This window comes from Penicillium daleae (assembly GCF_028827525.1).
Source record: "Penicillium daleae strain IBT 16125 chromosome Unknown utg000008l_segment0_segment0, whole genome shotgun sequence".
NCBI lineage: Eukaryota > Fungi > Ascomycota > Eurotiomycetes > Eurotiales > Aspergillaceae > Penicillium > Penicillium daleae.
Window position 1 is genome coordinate 1,146,632 of NW_026623156.1, and position 15,967 is coordinate 1,162,598.

A 15,967-nucleotide genomic window follows, 5' to 3' on the forward strand; every position below is an offset into this window, starting at 1 on the left:
ATGGTCACATGACCTTGCTCTTGGTGGAGCTGGTCTGAAACCGACCTGGTTGCCTCAGGCGGCGATGATCCCGTAATTTCCTGGGCCTGCTTTCCTGGCCAACATGGATTGAGCAGTTCACAGGTAGAGGAGTAATATCTTTTCTCTCAATCTACTCTAAATAATACTGGACCATTCTTCCAGATGACTTGCTGTGATTTAATGGTAAATCTATTAATAACTGGGGGTGAACGAGTCCAGGGGATAACTCTAACCTTATAACCTTGAACCACTGTTGTCCGGGTTGCCACTGTACGAAACGCAACTTACTGTACTGGGCCCTGGCCGTTCGCAGTTTGTTGTCCTCAAAAGCATCCTCCTAGTCCCCTGGAGACGATCCTCATTATTCTGCCAGTCTCATGTCCTAATCTGAAACCCCCTTTGTCTTTTCCCCAGTCGTTGATCTTTTGACTTTCTTCAACCTTCGTATCTTCACCTCTTTAGCCTCGTATCCCGCCCTTTGGCCCCAAACACCACCGTGTCTGCTCTGGTATTTTTAGAATACTCAGTCCAGAGTACTCCATACTCTCTCCGTACAGAGTAAGGAGATCCCGCATTCCGCAGCAAAAATAAAGAGAGTTCGTCTCTGGGCTCGACAATCGTCCCATCTCCCCATTTCCTCCCTTTTTTTTTCTTAGCCTGCGCTCTTTTCCCCCATTCCAGACACTCTGCGAATGCCGCGCTAGGCTTCGAATGATTCTACGGCTTCTATCCGCCATGTGGCTCGCAATCAATCTCTGACAGCAGCAGCATTCCCCCCGATCTCTAGTCAAATAATCCTGTCATCATCGCATCAACCCCGAGACGACACAACCTAAACCAGCTTACGGTAGCGCGGCCCACTCGCCCTTTTTGACCGCTTCCCCCAATTGATCCACGACCACCAACAGCCTCTCAACCCTCTTTCCTCCACATCCCCCCGGACAACAGTCTATTTTGGGACTCGGAAACCTTCACATAGGATTGAGAACTGCCCCATTTGCCTTCTATATACCATCATCGGTCCCACGGGCCTCGGGACCCTGCACGATGTCAGCAACGCCTCGCAAGCCTGGAACCCCCGGCAGTTCCAGCAAATCATCGACCGCAGATCCGCCCTCAACCAACGGGTCCACCACACGAGGACATGCACGCTCGCCCAGCGCCGCAACCAACGGCCTCAACCGCTCTCCTTCTTTAAGAGGTTCGACGCCTGTCTCTGCACGCGCCGCTGCACGAAAACCCGGCCGATCTAACCTGAGCATGTCCAACGTCCCGCGGATCAACAACGACCCCTCCGAGGAGGAGGCGCGGGCTCAAAATGCCGCCCTCATTGAAGAGCTGCGAGCACAGCTCCAGAAGGCTGAGACGGCCTCGGAACAATATCAGAAACAACTCGGTGTCTTGCAAATGCGCCTCGACGAAGCTGTAAGCGAGCAGGGAAAGTTGGAGGACCAAGCCCATGAGAAGGATACTCGACTGGAAGCGCTGAATAGCGAGATTCGGGATCAGGCTCGCCAGATCCGCGATCTCGAACAGAACCATGACTTGGAGCGGAATGCGATGTTGCAGGAGAAGGAGCAGCAGACGAGTCGGGAGGAGGAGTTGCAAGCTACCATCCAGCGCTTGAAGGACTCGGTGGCGCAGAAGAGCATTCCTGTCAACGCAGAGGGTGAGCGTCAGATTTCCAGATCCTGTATGGGCCTCGCCTATATATATCTCTAAAACGAATGACCAAAAATTTGCTAACATTCTTGAACAGCGAGCTTCCGGAACAGAGCTTCACCCGATGTCGACGGCCAATTCGCCCCATCGTCACATCTCGAGCGCAGCCCCTCCCGAAACAATTCCAACCTTCTTCTCCAGAAAGATAAGCTTATCGAGTCTTTGCGACTCGAGCTCGCTGAACACCAAATCAAATTAGTAGAGATGGAGAATGCAGGTGGAGGTCGGCAGCGCGAGCTCGAGAAGGAGCTCCTGGAGGCTCGGATGGCGAATGCTCGTCTCATGGAAGATAACGAGAGCTACCAACTCTTGCTCAGCGAGAAGACTCTCACCGGTGACTTCACTAAGGGTGACTTCATGCAGCATGCCCATCCCGATAAGCAGTCTAGCGGCGGCTTGGGTTCTCTAGCAGACGAACTCGAGTCTGTCGACGAAGCGCCTGAGACCGAACCCAGTGGCAAGGTGGACACCGAGATTAAAGCTCTGAGAGACCAGAACAAGGCTTTGTCGCTTTACATCGAGCGGATCATCAGCCGCGTGCTGCAGCATGACGGCTTTGAGCACGTTCTTGACAAGAACGAGGATGAACCTGGTTCTAAGACCGTCAAGCCCGTGGAGAAAGACTTGCCTCCTACGCCTCCTGAGAAGGATGATGCACCCAGCCCGTCCTTCCTACAGCGAGCCAAGTCTGTTATGGCAGGACCTCCTCGTTCCCAGCCTCGATCACGCCCAACGAGCATGATGCCCCCTCCCGCATTGCCGCACAGCAGTGCCAACGAAAACCCGGATACAGCACCCAGCATCCCGATCCGAACCCAGTCAGTCCGCGCTGCCCACCGTCGCACTCGCTCAGAGCAGGTCGATCCAAACGCTGCCTCTGTCGTCGGACAAATGTACCGTGGCCGGAACTCCGGTGGACCAATGAGCCCCTCTGCAATGGGCCCCGGGTCGCGCCAGAGCATGTTCTCCGGTGCTGCAAGCTACATTTCCAGCCGCGCACCATCAATGTCAAGCCAACCAGATCGTGGAGGCCGCAGCAGTTCGCCCAGTGTGACTAGCGACATTCATGGCGACACTAGCTCAACGGGGGCAACTTCGAGCCCTCCTCGCTCTAGCAGCGGTATGAACAACTACACAGGCGCAGTAATGACGCAGAACAAATTGCGGCCCTTGCGCCTGGTCAGCGATGCTGCCAAGCAAGAAGAAGAAGAGGCCGCACGCAAGAAAGCCAACCGCGCGAGCTGGATTCCGGGTTGGTTCAACCGTCCTGTTAACCCGGATGAGCAGTCGCAGCAGTCGCAGCAGCCACAGTCTTAGTCTGTGGACCACGATGGGTCCGTTGATTAAAGGCTGACCACAGGTCTGCTTTACTTGGCTCTGTCGCAGACTGGATGACTTGATGTGTTCTAGAAACTGTCTTTACCATGTTTACCCATACCCCTGTTATTTGTGATGCACATAATGTCTCATGTCTTGAAATGTATGGCCCAACCTCGAGTGAGGATGTTGAGTTGATTTGCGCAATTTGAATTCGAAATGTCCTTTCTCTTCTATTTCACTTGCTCTCTTGGTGGCGTAAATGTTTTATTTTTCTCCTTGCCTAGATGGCGTCATTTCCATGGGGGATTGAGATGTACTTGGGTACTTGTCTTCTCGTGAAATATGGTTCACTATTTCTCCCGCTCTTATGTTATCCGTGTTGATGTAGATAGTATACCCCATCATTTTGTCTCCGATGCGAATTTTGATCACATATCTAACTACCTGGGAAACTAAATAGTTAGCTAGTTATTACTCCCGTCTTTGTCATACAAAGTGCTCAAAACTAAAACCCGACCTGATCAATCAGTATCGATTTGCTTGGTAGTTTGGTGGCAGCTCATCATCTTACACCACGGAACAACATTAATCCGATCTCCGTCAGCGGCCACATTGGCACCAGCTCGGATCAACAATCCAGAAGAGCGCCCCTCCATTTGCACAACCACCACTCCCCAAAAGCCTTTCACCATGCCCGGCCCTCTCTCCCTCTTCTCCGTCAATGCGGTCCTCGTCATGTCCGCAGACGACGGATCCCGCATCTTCACCAAATACTACTCCGCACCACACGCGCCCACGGGCACCGCACCCAACTCGACCGACTACCCTGGTGCCAACCCATACCCGACGGTGAAGGAGCAGCGAGCTTTTGAGAAGGGTCTCCTCGAGAAGACGAATAAATCAACCAGCGATGTTATTCTCTACGATAACCGGATTGTGGTGTTCAAGATGGAGAGCGATGTAATGCTCTACGTTGTCGGAAGCGCGGACGAGAACGAAGTGCTGTTGTACAACGTTGTGCTGTCCTTGCGGGATGCGTTGGGAATTCTATTCAAGTATGTGAAATCATTTGTTGACTTTGTGTGGAGAATTTGCGTGTTGTGTTGGGGCAATTGGAGCTAACGGGGATGGGATTGCCTAATAGGGGTGCTACCGACAAGCGCACTATCGTCGAGAACTACGATCTCGTCTCCCTCGCAATCGACGAGACTATCGATGACGGTATCATCCTCGAGACTGACCCTGTCCTGATCGCCTCTCGTGTCAGCCGTGCGCCTGCCGCTGATGCGCCGAACATGAAGAACATCGACTTGACTGAGCAAGGGCTGATGAATGCCTGGGAGTTTGGCAAGCGGCGTCTGGCTGAGGGTCTACGACACATGTAAAGCGATGTCGCTGGCCTGCTTGCGATCTGATATTCTTCTGCCGTGTTTGGAGTGGCGGCCTGCTTGTTGTGTGGTGCGAGTCGTTCGTCCGTGTCCATTTCTGCTACGTTTCTTGTTTCTTTCTTGAGCTCTTTTCCTGGCTGGTCCTGGCGCGATATGGTTTCTTCTTTTCTGGTCCTAGTTGGCTTTTCCCGGGACTATGGACATGTCATAGATTTGTTGTATGCTTTTCTCTCTGCATCCTGTCCCATCAAAAGCCCTGCCTGTGAAGTGGGGGGTTCTGCGGCCCCGTGTAGGCTGCGTGGTAATACCGGCGCGAACGCCGATGACTGCAATGAAAAAAGACGATCTCATAATACTAAATCAATGTTTGAACTACTTGGAGCTACATTGTAAATTTAGTGCATTGCCTCTGACTCAATTGCCGAAGTACTCAGGCCCATTAGCGGGTAATCGCGTGTCCCAGAAGAGAGCCCGACTCCGGTCCCTGCCCCGCATACGTCACGCTCGAAAATTCCTTTCTTTCAACAACTCCTGCGCCCACAATGAAGCAGAGATTCTCGTCGCTAGATGTCAAGGTACTACATCTCAATCTGTGCTCCCCAGTGTACATACAGCAACCTTACAATTTTCCCAGGTCATCACGCAGGAGCTGGCCGCGGAGCTAGTCAACCTCCGCGTGTCCAACATCTACGACCTCTCCTCCGTACGTCCAAGTCCCTTGCAAGACCCAGCACCCAAAGCCGGAAAAAAATGGTATCTATCTAACATTTACTCTAGCGCATCTTCCTCTTCAAGCTTGCCAAGCCAGACCACCGCCGCCAACTGATCGTCGATTCCGGCTTCCGCACCCATGTCACACAATACTCCCGCACCGCGGCGTCCGCCCCCTCACCCTTCGTCACTCGCTTGCGCAAGTACCTCAAGTCCCGGCGCATCACCGGTATAGCCCAGATCGGAACGGACCGTGTCATTGACATCTCCTTCAGCGATGGTACATACCACCTGTTCCTGGAGTTCTTCGCTGGTGGCAACATCATCCTCACGGACCGCGAGTATACCATCATCGCGCTGTTTCGCCAGGTCTCCGCTGGAGAGGGCGAAGAAGCTAAGCTGGGATTAAAGTATACGGTGACGAATAAGCAGAATTATGGGGGTGTGCCTGATATCACGGATGAGCGGGTGAAACAGACGCTGGAGAAAGCCCAGGCGCTGTTTGCGAGTGAAGAGGGTGCACCGAAGAAGTCGAAGAAGAAGAATACGGATGTACTGCGGAAGGCTCTTTCCCAGGGTTTCCCCGAATATCCCCCGCTGTTGTTGGACCATGCCTTTGCGGTGAAAGAGGCCGATCCGGCGACGCCACTGGACCGAGTTTTGGGAGATGAAGCTGCCTTGCAGAAGGTCAGGGATGTGCTTGAGGAAGCTCAGCGCGTCTCGAATAGCTTCGACGTCGGCGAGAATCATCCAGGCTACATTGTCGCCAAGGAAGATACGAGAGCTTCCGCTGATGGCGAGAATGCCTCGAAGACGCCTGGCTTGTTGTACGAGGATTTCCACCCGTTCAAGCCACGGCAGTTTGAGGGCAAGCCTGGGATTACCATCCTCGAGTTTGACCGGTTCAATGCCACTGTTGACGAATACTTCTCGTCTCTAGAGTCGCAGCGTCTTGAATCCAGGCTGACGGAGAAAGAAGAGGCAGCTAAGCGTAAGCTGGAGGCTGTCCGAGAGGAACATCGGAAACGTATCGATGCCCTGAAGAACGCACAGGAGCTTCATATCCGCAAGGCTGGTGCCATTCAGGATAACATGTACAGGGTTCAAGAGGCGATGGACGCTGTCAACGGCCTCATCGCGCAAGGCATGGACTGGGGTGAGGTTGCTCGTCTTATTGAGATGGAACAGGGTCGGGGGAATCCTGTGGCCCAGATTATCAAACTTCCATTGAAGCTCTATGAAAACACCGTTACGCTTCTGCTTGCTGAGGCGGGCGATGAGGAGGAGGATGAAGATGAGGAAGAGCTTGCCTCTAGTGATGAATCCGAGTCGGACTCGGAAAGCGAAGCGCGAGAGGAGAAGCAGCGTGCAGACGCTACGTCAAAATTACTGTCCATCGACATCGATCTCGGTCTGACGCCGTGGGCAAACGCTTCGCAATACTACGATCAGAAGAAGCAAGCGTCCGAGAAGCAGCAGCGGACCGCCCAGTCATCCTCGAAGGCTCTCAAGAGCCATGAAAAGAAGGTGACAGCCGATCTCAAGAAGAGTCTGAAACAGGAGAAGCAAGTTTTACGCCAGGCTCGCGTGCCTTTCTGGTTTGAGAAATTTGTCTTTTTCGTCTCCTCGGAGGGCTACTTGGTTATTGGGTATGTACTTGTTCAACAATAGCTCGACAAGTCCACGTTCTAACAGATCATCAGTGCCCGCGATGCAATGCAGAGTGAACTCTTGTACCGCCGTTACCTCAGCAAAGGCGACATCTTCATCCATGCCGACCTCGAAGGTGCGCTGCCAATGGTCGTCAAGAACCGCATCGGAAACTCGGACGCACCAATCTCCCCTAGCACGCTATCACAGGCCGGAAATATGTGCGTGGCAACGTCCACAGCATGGGACTCCAAGGCCGTCATGTCCGCGTGGTGGGTGCATGCTCACCAGGTCGTCAAGACTGCCCAGGTGGGTGGAGGCATCTTGCCTACGGGTCGATTCGAGGTCAAGGGCGAGAAGAACTTCCTTGCACCTTCGCAGCTGGTCCTGGGATTTGCAGTTCTGTGGCAGGTTAGCCAGGATAGTGTGAAGAATCATAAGCAGCTGTTTGAGGCGGGGGATGCACCGGCGGAGAGTCTAGATGTTGGGAGTATGGAGGCACCTGGGGCTGAGCAAGAGACTACTCCAGAGAGAGCTGCTGCTGAAGCCGCTTCGGTGGAAGAGGACGTTTTTCAGGAAGAGCCACGGGAGAAGGATGCATCTGGGGATGAGGAGGATGCAGAGGACGATGAGGACCAAGCTCCAGCTAGGGACCCCCTCCAGCGTGGCGATTCCGAAATCCCTGTCAGCGCCGGTCAACAGTCGCCCGAGTCTGAGCCCAAGTCCGATGCAGAGGACGAGGATGATGGCAAGCCAGAGCCAGAGCTAGGGTCTGTGCAAGAAGAGCAGGCTGCTGAGGATATTGAAGAAGCCTCATCAACCACAAACCAAGACGCTGCTTCTCAGCAAGACGAAAGAAAACAACCCACTGCCCGCGAACGACGCACCCTCGGACAAGGCAAACCCATTGACCGATCAGGCGAGGAGGAGCCCACCGCACCACACATCCCGCAAACCCGCGGAAAGAAAGCCAAGGAGAAGCGTGCAGCAGCCAAATACGCGCACCAAGACGAGGAAGAGCGCGAACTAGCCCTCCGCCTGCTAGGCTCAAACAAAGGCAAAGCCGCCAAAGCAGCCAAGGCGGCCGAAGCCAAAGCCCAACGTGAAGCCGAAGCCGAAGCCCAAAAGCCCGGCGCCGTGCGCAGCACGAGCGCGCCGCAGAAGCAGAACGCAAGCGCCAGGCCCTCTTCGAAGAAGGCGGCGACGACTACAATGAGGAAACCGCCGCCGCCGAAGCAGCGGATCTGAGCTGGTTGCCCGCGCTAGTCGGCACACCGTCACCAGACGATGAGATTCTAGCTGCGATCGCGGTGTGTGCGCCGTGGGCCGCGCTGGGACGATACAAGTATAAGGTGAAACTGCAGCCTGGTGCGGTCAAGAAGGGTAAAGCTGTGAAGGAGATTGTTGGGCGATGGGTGTCGGAGACGACGACGGGGAAGGTGAAGAAGGATTATGCGGAGGATATTGGGATTTCGAGAGTTGATGCGGAGAAGTTACGGGAGAGGGAGGGGGAGTTGATTAAGGGGTGGAAGGAGACGGAGATCATTAATACGATGCCCGTGGGGAAAGTGCGGATTATGACGCCTGGAAGTGGAGGAGGTGGAGGTGGAGGGGGAGGAGAGAAAGGGAAGAGTAGTGGGAAGGGTGGGAAAGGTGGTGGCGGTGGTGGGAGAGGAGGAGGTAAAGGAGGGAAGAAGAAATAGACAGGAACAGATGGATGTATATAGGTTGAGGGGCTGGTAGGGCTGTACAGGTACTTGGGCAGTATTTGACTGGCGAGTTATAGAGGCGCTATGTGAGTACTGTAGGTAGGACAAGCATCAAGCAGTTTGGTTGGATATATTATTTCCTTCTTGAGCCAATCAGCAGTATCTTTGAGAAATACCTGTCGAACCATGACGTATCCCTATCTCGGATTGGAAGTTGTGGGTGTCGCTCATGTCTAGTTACTCCATCTAAATCCCATCTTATCTCGATCTATATATCTTGGCACAATCTACAACCTACGTCCAGCCAGTATATATGTTCAGCAACAAATGGTTGACATTCTGCAAGACATACCATGCTCAGATTTGGATGCTCGAGACTATAAACGCTATAGTCATATTCCACTCATACCATCCCTATATATTATGCCGTTGTACTGCTCGCAGGTGTACCAAGGGATCACCAAAAGCGGCAAGGTGCCAGGGTCTTAACCACCCTTGCAATATCACCTCTGGTAATATACCTATAAGTCACTTTCTTTCAACGTTCCTCATGGTCCTGATCTATTTTCTATTGCCTTCCTTTCCATCTTTTACCCAACTGGATCGCCACCTACCTAGGTAACTCGTCAAACATCATGTTTTGTGCCTGACGTGCTGACTCATCCGACGTCATTGTCGTGCGCAGTTTTTTTTCCATCGATAAGGTTGTCTAACTACCACAAAGTTCACTCGTCCACTGATTGATGCACTGCACGGCCTTATCCGGCATGATCGTCGATTTCAGGCCCTAAAACTACTCGGATAGCCACGGTCTCCCTCAAATTCAAGCCATTGCTGGGTCACTCGGGCTTTGCCCGTGCATTTTCCGCCCCTCCTCGCTGGTCCTGAGTGCGTGCGCCACGAGCCCTGCGTCATTGATTCATTGCTTTGCATCGATTTTAAAGATAACCCGCCCTACAACCCGCGTGCTCATCAAGCTGCTGTTCTCCCGAGTCTTCGCTGGCACTGGTCAGCGCCGTCTCGCCCGCTTCTTTACTACCACCACCACCACCACCACCATTACTACCATGGCGACCCCCGAGACGCGGGTCGTCTCCGTCCAGCGCCTCAATGAGGGCCCTGGATCTCGGTCCCTAGCTGAATGGTGGGCCGATGAGAAAAAGCTTCAAACGCCCGAGGCCAAGGCCATCGAGGAAGCTGCCCAGATCCTCCGCTCCAGCGATATCCCCGTCGCCTTTCCCACCGAGACGGTCTACGGCCTCGGCGCGGATGCCACACGAAGCGCCTCCGTCCAGGGCATCTACCGCGCAAAGCAACGACCCTCAGATAACCCGCTGATCGTGCATGTCGACTCTCTCGACATGCTCAACCGTCTATTAAACCCTACACCTACACCGCGCACCCCCAGCAGCCCCAGCTCGACCAAAACCCCGCGCATCTCCATCCCAGAGATCTACGAGCCCCTCCTCGAACGCTTCTGGCCCGGCCCTTTGACAATCATCCTCCCGAACCCATCAGGCTCCGAACTCGCTCCCGAAGTAACCTCCAACCTGACGACCTTTGGCGTGCGCATGCCCTCCTCAGCCCTAGCCCGCCTCCTCATCCACGCAACAGACCGTCCCCTCGCCGCACCCTCAGCCAACGCCTCAACCAAACCATCCCCTACAACCGCACAACACGTCTACCATGATCTACACGACCGCATCGAACTCATCCTCGACGGCGGACGCTCCGGCGTCGGCGTAGAAAGCACCGTCGTCGACGGCCTCTGCCAACCCCCGGCCATCCTCCGCCCCGGCGGCATCGGTATCGAAGAACTACGCACCTGTCCCGGCTGGGAAAACGTCATTGTAGCATACAACGACGGCACACTAGATGTGAAAGAAATCCCGCGCGCCCCGGGCATGAAATACAGACACTACTCGCCCAAAGCGCGAGTCGTCCTCTTCGAAGCAGACTCGCACTTCGCCGGCGTCGTCCGGCACGTCCAAAAGGATCTCCAAGACACCGCCATCGGCGCACACACCGTCGGCATCATCCGCACGCGCAATTGGCCCCAGGGTCTGGGCCTTGCATCCGCCGACGTGCTAGCTTCCACGATGCGACCTGTTTCATCGGCGATTGAGAATCTACACAGTTTCCCGGTCCCCGTGCACGAGACGGGGAGTCCGAGTAGTCGGACGAAGATGGCGTTTGATTATCATTTGGGGAGTGAGACGGGGGCGATTGCGCATGGATTGTTTGCGGCGTTGCGGGCGCTGGATGAGTTGGATGTGGATGTGATTTATGTGGAGGGGATTTCGGATCGGGATGGGGATTTGGCGGCGGCGGTGATGAATCGGTTGAGGAAGGCTGCTGGGGCGGAGATGAAAGTGTAGTTGTGGTTCTTTTGTTTTTGCCTTTTCTATTTGTTTAGAGCATATACTCCCATTTCTTGTTGTGAATGTACATGGTCATTACGTTTTGATTGCTGGTGGATTTGCGGGGTATTGGGGATAGAGTTTTGGAGAGACGAAGTTCTGTCCAGTAAAGTACAGTGTTCTTTGTAGAATTGGACATGCGGAGTATAGTTCATTCTCTTGGACTTGCCAGATTGGACAGCATGCTCGCGTTGTCTTTGGCAACCACTGTGAATGTCAGGCACATAATAGTATATGGAATGGAAGCAGTCGTAATAGTCAAGATGGTTCACGTAATAGAAATAGTTGGAGATGTTGAATCTATAGAATCAAGCTTAATATCGATTATATCCATCATATCGTTCTCGATCTCGTTCCACCTGGTCTCGGAGACCTCCGCCTGTTCTTATCGGGCGGGAGTTGCCTCGATTCACCCGCCCCGATAAGCCCACGCCCAAAATCTCCGGTGGATTCGAGTGGACCTGCTCCTTTTCCACTTCGTTTCGTTCGTCAGTTTAAGAGTTTAAGCCTGGGTCCTCCCATCCCCAATCCAGTTAGCCTGGTCCGAAACAATGAAGAAAGCAGAGCCACTGCCCCCGCTCGATTTGGGTAAACCCCGAGAACAAGAGCTGCGAGAAAAGAAAGGTAGAAAGGCTTGAACCTCGGTCGATTCGTCGTATATATGGGCCGTGGTACCCACGTAGATCTCATTCTCTTGAAAAGAAATCCAAAAAAAAAAGAATCTCCATCTCTCTATCGCATTCTGTCGCATCCTTTTTTGCTTCTTTTCTATCTTCTCAAAATGTGCAAATCCCCCCTCCACGACTTCATCCACGGCCTCCCCAAGTGCGAACACCATGTCCACCTCGAAGGCTGCCTCACGCCCTCCCTAATCTTCCACCTGGCCGCCCGCAATGGCATCACGCTCCCCTCCCCAACCGAAAACCCCGCCTACGCCTCCATCGCCGCCCTAACAGCCCGCTACGAACACTTCACCTCCCTCGACGACTTCCTCGCCTTCTACTTCGAAGGCATGGCCGTGCTCCGCACAGAACAAGACTTTGCCGACCTCGCCTGGTCCTACTTCCAAAAGGCGCATGCCGACGGCGTCCACCACGCCGAAGTCTTCTTCGACCCGCAGGTGCATCAGAGCCGGGGCGTGGCGTATGCCACCGTCGTAGCCGGGTTCGCGGCGGGCTGTCAGCGCGCGGAGAGCGAGTTGGGACTGTCAACGAGGTTGATTATGTGTTTTGTGAGGCACTTGCCCGTGTCGTCGGCGCGGGAGGTATATGAGGAGTTTCTGGCGCATGAGCATTTCCAGGCGCAGGTTGTGCATGGGCTGGGCTGGTCTTCGTCCGAGGTTGGTCCACCCAAGGATATGTTCCGTGAGATCTATGCGGCTGCGGCTGCGAGGGGCATTCCCCTGACGGCGCATGCGGGCGAGGAAGGTGATCCGACGTATATCAGTACGGCCCTGGAACTCGGGGCGCAGCGGATCGATCATGGGATTCGACTGGTTGAGGATCCCGAGTTGATGAAGCGGGTTGCGCAGGAGGGCATTTTATTGACGGTTTGCCCGTTGTCGAATGTGCGATTGCGCTGTGTGCCGAGCGTGGAGCATGTTCCTGTGCGCAAGTTTCTGGAGGCTGGGGTCAAGTTCTCGATTAACAGTGATGATCCGGCGTATTTTGGGGGTTATATTTTGGATAATTATTGCGCGGTGCAGGAGGCGCATCAGTTGTCTGTGATGGAGTGGAGGATTATTGCGGAGAATAGTGTGCAGGAGAGTTGGATTCCGGATGAGAGGAAGGCTGAGTTGTTGGAGAAGATTGAGGGGCATGTTAAGATGCACATGGTGGCTGTGGAGGCTTGAAGAGAAATGTGTGTATATGAGGTGTCTATTTGGAAGGTGGATGGCGCATGATGATACCCTGGGATGATTCAACATTTTGTATATGGTTTCTTTTTCAACGTTGGGCATATACTTTATATAGGGGATACATACGCATGAGCATTGATTTTTGATAATCTTGGATGGAAATGAGTAGAGTGAGTCGAGTATGTTGGAATAAGGTCATGGATCTTAGCTTTCTGAGCTCATTCCTGCGTATTCTCCTGAGTACAGTATGCTGAGAGTACTTCATGTCGACTTGACTGTATAATTCAATATTCTATCATACAAATCCCTGTACAATGTTCCATAAAATGTTCACAATATCACTGAAATAACAAGGAATGACCGTGTAGGACGTGGACTCTGCATACAGTTGAATGTCAGTTGGCGCCTGATAAAAGTGGCAACCATTCATCCAGGTAGTTAGTTAGTTAGTTAGTTAGTTAGCATGTTATGCCTGACAAATCTGGCCATCAACCCCCTCTTGTCTATACCGGCACGTCGACGAAGCTGCCACTCTGAACAACTCGAACAACCCAACCTTTCAACTAGCGCATCTTCATGTCCCGCATCCTCTACACCAGGGCATCCACATTGACCAGACCTACACTGCTTTTACAGACTCGACACCAAACATCTCTATCCCACAGCACCTCATCCAGAGCCACACCTCTTTCCCGAATCTTTTCTACACCCTTCCAACGAGCATCTAAAGGTCGCCTCCATCATCCCTCTGGAACAGTTTATACCCAAAGGATGTCGTCCACCACCACCTCCCTCGACCGCTACAAACTAATCTTCTTCGTGCCCCCCTCCCACCTCGAACCCTGCAAAGAAGCCATCTTCGTCACGGGCGCCGGCACCTTTCCCGGTGGCAAGTACACCAAGTGCTGCTTCCAGACGCGTGGACAGGGCCAATTCCTACCGAATGAGGGGGCGAATCCGGCCATTGGAGCCGTTGGAAGGGTTGAGCAGTGTGAGGAGGTCAAGGTTGAGATTATGTGTTTGGGGAGGTCGGTTATGCTGGATGCAGTGAGGGAGTTGGTGAAGGCGCATCCGTATGAGGAGGTTGCGTATGAGGTTTATCGGATGGAGGATGTGTAGAGAGAGTATGGTATGGTTCTGTGTTAGTGAGGTGTAGGTGCAGGCTTGTCTTGATGCTGGATGATTAGCTCGTTGCTGACTGTGCTTCGTAAGGTCCATAGGCATGGAATTGTTGCTTCTGTAGATCAATCTTTGAAGGTGATCACCATCAGAAGGCATGGAGACCCGTAGTCAATCAATTGGTAAATGTAGCAAGTTGGTTGAATGTAGTTGAAGGTAGTTGAAGGAATTCGACAAGTGCAGGTTGGATGGTACAGAGCGGGAGTAATCTCCCCACGCTGATTGGCTGCCGACCCGCGAAAGGTCTCTCGGCCAACTTCGACTCTTCACTCTTCTCCTCCAAGTTCAGCTTCATCCGCCATCAATTGACACTCCAATTCCTCCACATTATGGCCTCAAAACTCCTTCCCCGGGCCAGCCGCCTGCTGCGCCCTATCTCAACTCCTCAATACAGATCCTTTTCCGCCGCCCCGCAACGGCTGAGCGACTCGCTCATGGTGGTACGCATCCCCAAATCCAGGGCACACCACCCCTCAAGACAACCTATGACCTAGCTAGACGCCCGCGCAAAGCCAGGACAGCCCGAGCGCACCAATGTATCAAAGAGCTAATCCGTCATCTTCCTGCCAATCAGCACCGCAATAAGCCTGACAACAACCCGACCCTCCCGTTCAAGTTCACCGAGCAGAACCTCAAGGTCGTCGATGAGATCCTCAAGCGCTACCCTCCCCAGTACAAGAAGGGTGCCGTCATGCCCCTGCTGGACCTCGGCCAGCGCCAGCACGGCTACACCAGCATCAGCGTCATGAACGAGGTCGCCCGCATGCTGGAGATGCCCCCCATGCGCGTCTACGAAGTCGCAACCTTCTACACCATGTACAACCGCGAGCCCGTCGGCAAGTACTTTGTGCAGATCTGCACCACCGTAAGCAATCCCATGCCCACGGCAATTGCCACATCAATTATCCGAAAACAATCATCCTCATAAAAACATACAATTGACCCTTGATCCCCACTATCCAGACCCCCTGCCAACTCGGCGGCTGCGGCTCCGACGCCATCGTGAAGGCCATCAACGAGCACCTCGGCATCACGCCCGGCCATACCACCGAGGACGGCATCTTCACCTATATCGAGGTCGAGTGCCTGGGCGCCTGCGTCAACGCCCCCATGGTCCAAATCAACGATGACTACTACGAGGACCTGACCCCAGAGTCCATCAAGACCCTCCTCACCGCACTCAAGGAGTCAGCCACCACTGGGGCCCCCGCGCCCACCCCAGGCCCGCTGAGCGGGCGCAGCACCTGCGAGAACAGCGCGGGCCTGACTAACCTCCGCGAGGTGCCGGAGTGGAGTCCCGAGTTGTTGATGCGCAAGGACGGTGCGCTGGACGGTGAGGCTAAGCAATAAGCGAGAGGAGTAGATTCCAGTGCAATTCTTTTCATTTTATAATGTCGCGGGGCTTCCCGTAACAAGCCCCCTTTCGCTGGTTCGCTATGCTGTTCACTGCTCATGTCGAGTAGAGAAGAACCGGGCGAAACAAAAAGATATTAGACTTACTCGACGCTTCCATCTCCCCTGCACCTCCAGCATGAATCATCTCTGTCCCCTCGGAGCGCGTCCCGTTTGTTTGATTTCTCTACACATGTACAGTACGTGGCTCTGGATTATACAAGATCCAACCGAGTCACTAGTTATCGGCGCCAATGCTATGCGATTTCTTTTCAAGTTCCAATCTCATTTTATTTTCTTTTCTAAGCCTTCAATATTGCACGGGTCTTCACTGATAGAGCATTCTTAGGTAGTCTACTATCACTGTAACAGTACCTACGCCACTTGAGGGATCATTGCAGCAAGAGAAGTTTATTTCATTGTCTCTTGGAGCCGGAGTATGCACTCAGCGGCATAGACATTATCATTATGTCGTATCTCATGAAAAAAACAGCCTCAACAAACAGCTCCAGCACACCGACAAGAGCCAAAATGGAAGAAAAACGAGGCATAAAAAACGACACGAAAAATGAAAAAAGTGAAGAAAAAGAACAGAAG

At 53.4% G+C, this 15,967-nt stretch overlaps 7 protein-coding genes across 7 annotated transcripts; all 7 read left to right on the forward strand.

Moving 5' to 3' along the window:
* Positions 1-1,068: 1,068 nt before the first annotated feature.
* N7458_009055 (uncharacterized protein) lies at positions 1,069-3,060 on the forward strand (the record flags this gene model as incomplete). Its single annotated transcript, XM_056912437.1, has 2 exons — positions 1,069-1,714; positions 1,781-3,060. The coding sequence occupies 2 exons, from the start codon at positions 1,069-1,071 to the stop codon at positions 3,058-3,060; spliced, it is 1,926 nt and encodes a 641-aa protein (XP_056761286.1).
* Positions 3,061-3,753: 693 nt separating this feature from the next.
* On the forward strand, positions 3,754-4,448 carry N7458_009056 (coatomer subunit zeta; the record flags this gene model as incomplete). Its single annotated transcript, XM_056912438.1, has 2 exons — positions 3,754-4,118; positions 4,208-4,448. 2 exons carry the CDS (start codon positions 3,754-3,756, stop codon positions 4,446-4,448), a joined length of 606 nt encoding a protein of 201 aa, XP_056761287.1.
* A 545-nt stretch (positions 4,449-4,993) lies between these two features.
* Positions 4,994-8,515, forward strand: N7458_009057 (putative DUF814 domain protein; the record flags this gene model as incomplete). Its single annotated transcript, XM_056912439.1, has 5 exons — positions 4,994-5,026; positions 5,086-5,154; positions 5,229-6,811; positions 6,866-7,949; positions 7,994-8,515. The coding sequence occupies 5 exons, from the start codon at positions 4,994-4,996 to the stop codon at positions 8,513-8,515; spliced, it is 3,291 nt and encodes a 1,096-aa protein (XP_056761288.1).
* Positions 8,516-9,588: 1,073 nt separating this feature from the next.
* Positions 9,589-10,899, forward strand: N7458_009058 (L-threonylcarbamoyladenylate synthase; the record flags this gene model as incomplete). The annotated part of the gene is made up of 1 exon (XM_056912440.1): positions 9,589-10,899. The coding sequence occupies one exon, from the start codon at positions 9,589-9,591 to the stop codon at positions 10,897-10,899; it is 1,311 nt and encodes a 436-aa protein (XP_056761289.1).
* Positions 10,900-11,722: 823 nt separating this feature from the next.
* On the forward strand, positions 11,723-12,793 carry aah1 (adenosine deaminase; the record flags this gene model as incomplete). Its single annotated transcript, XM_056912441.1, has 1 exon — positions 11,723-12,793. One exon carries the CDS (start codon positions 11,723-11,725, stop codon positions 12,791-12,793), a length of 1,071 nt encoding a protein of 356 aa, XP_056761290.1.
* A 777-nt stretch (positions 12,794-13,570) lies between these two features.
* N7458_009060 (uncharacterized protein) lies at positions 13,571-13,918 on the forward strand (the record flags this gene model as incomplete). The annotated part of the gene is made up of 1 exon (XM_056912442.1): positions 13,571-13,918. The coding sequence occupies one exon, from the start codon at positions 13,571-13,573 to the stop codon at positions 13,916-13,918; it is 348 nt and encodes a 115-aa protein (XP_056761291.1).
* A 389-nt stretch (positions 13,919-14,307) lies between these two features.
* On the forward strand, positions 14,308-15,328 carry N7458_009061 (complex I 24 kDa subunit family protein; the record flags this gene model as incomplete). The annotated part of the gene is made up of 3 exons (XM_056912443.1): positions 14,308-14,418; positions 14,553-14,843; positions 14,942-15,328. The coding sequence occupies 3 exons, from the start codon at positions 14,308-14,310 to the stop codon at positions 15,326-15,328; spliced, it is 789 nt and encodes a 262-aa protein (XP_056761292.1).
* Positions 15,329-15,967: the final 639 nt, after the last annotated feature.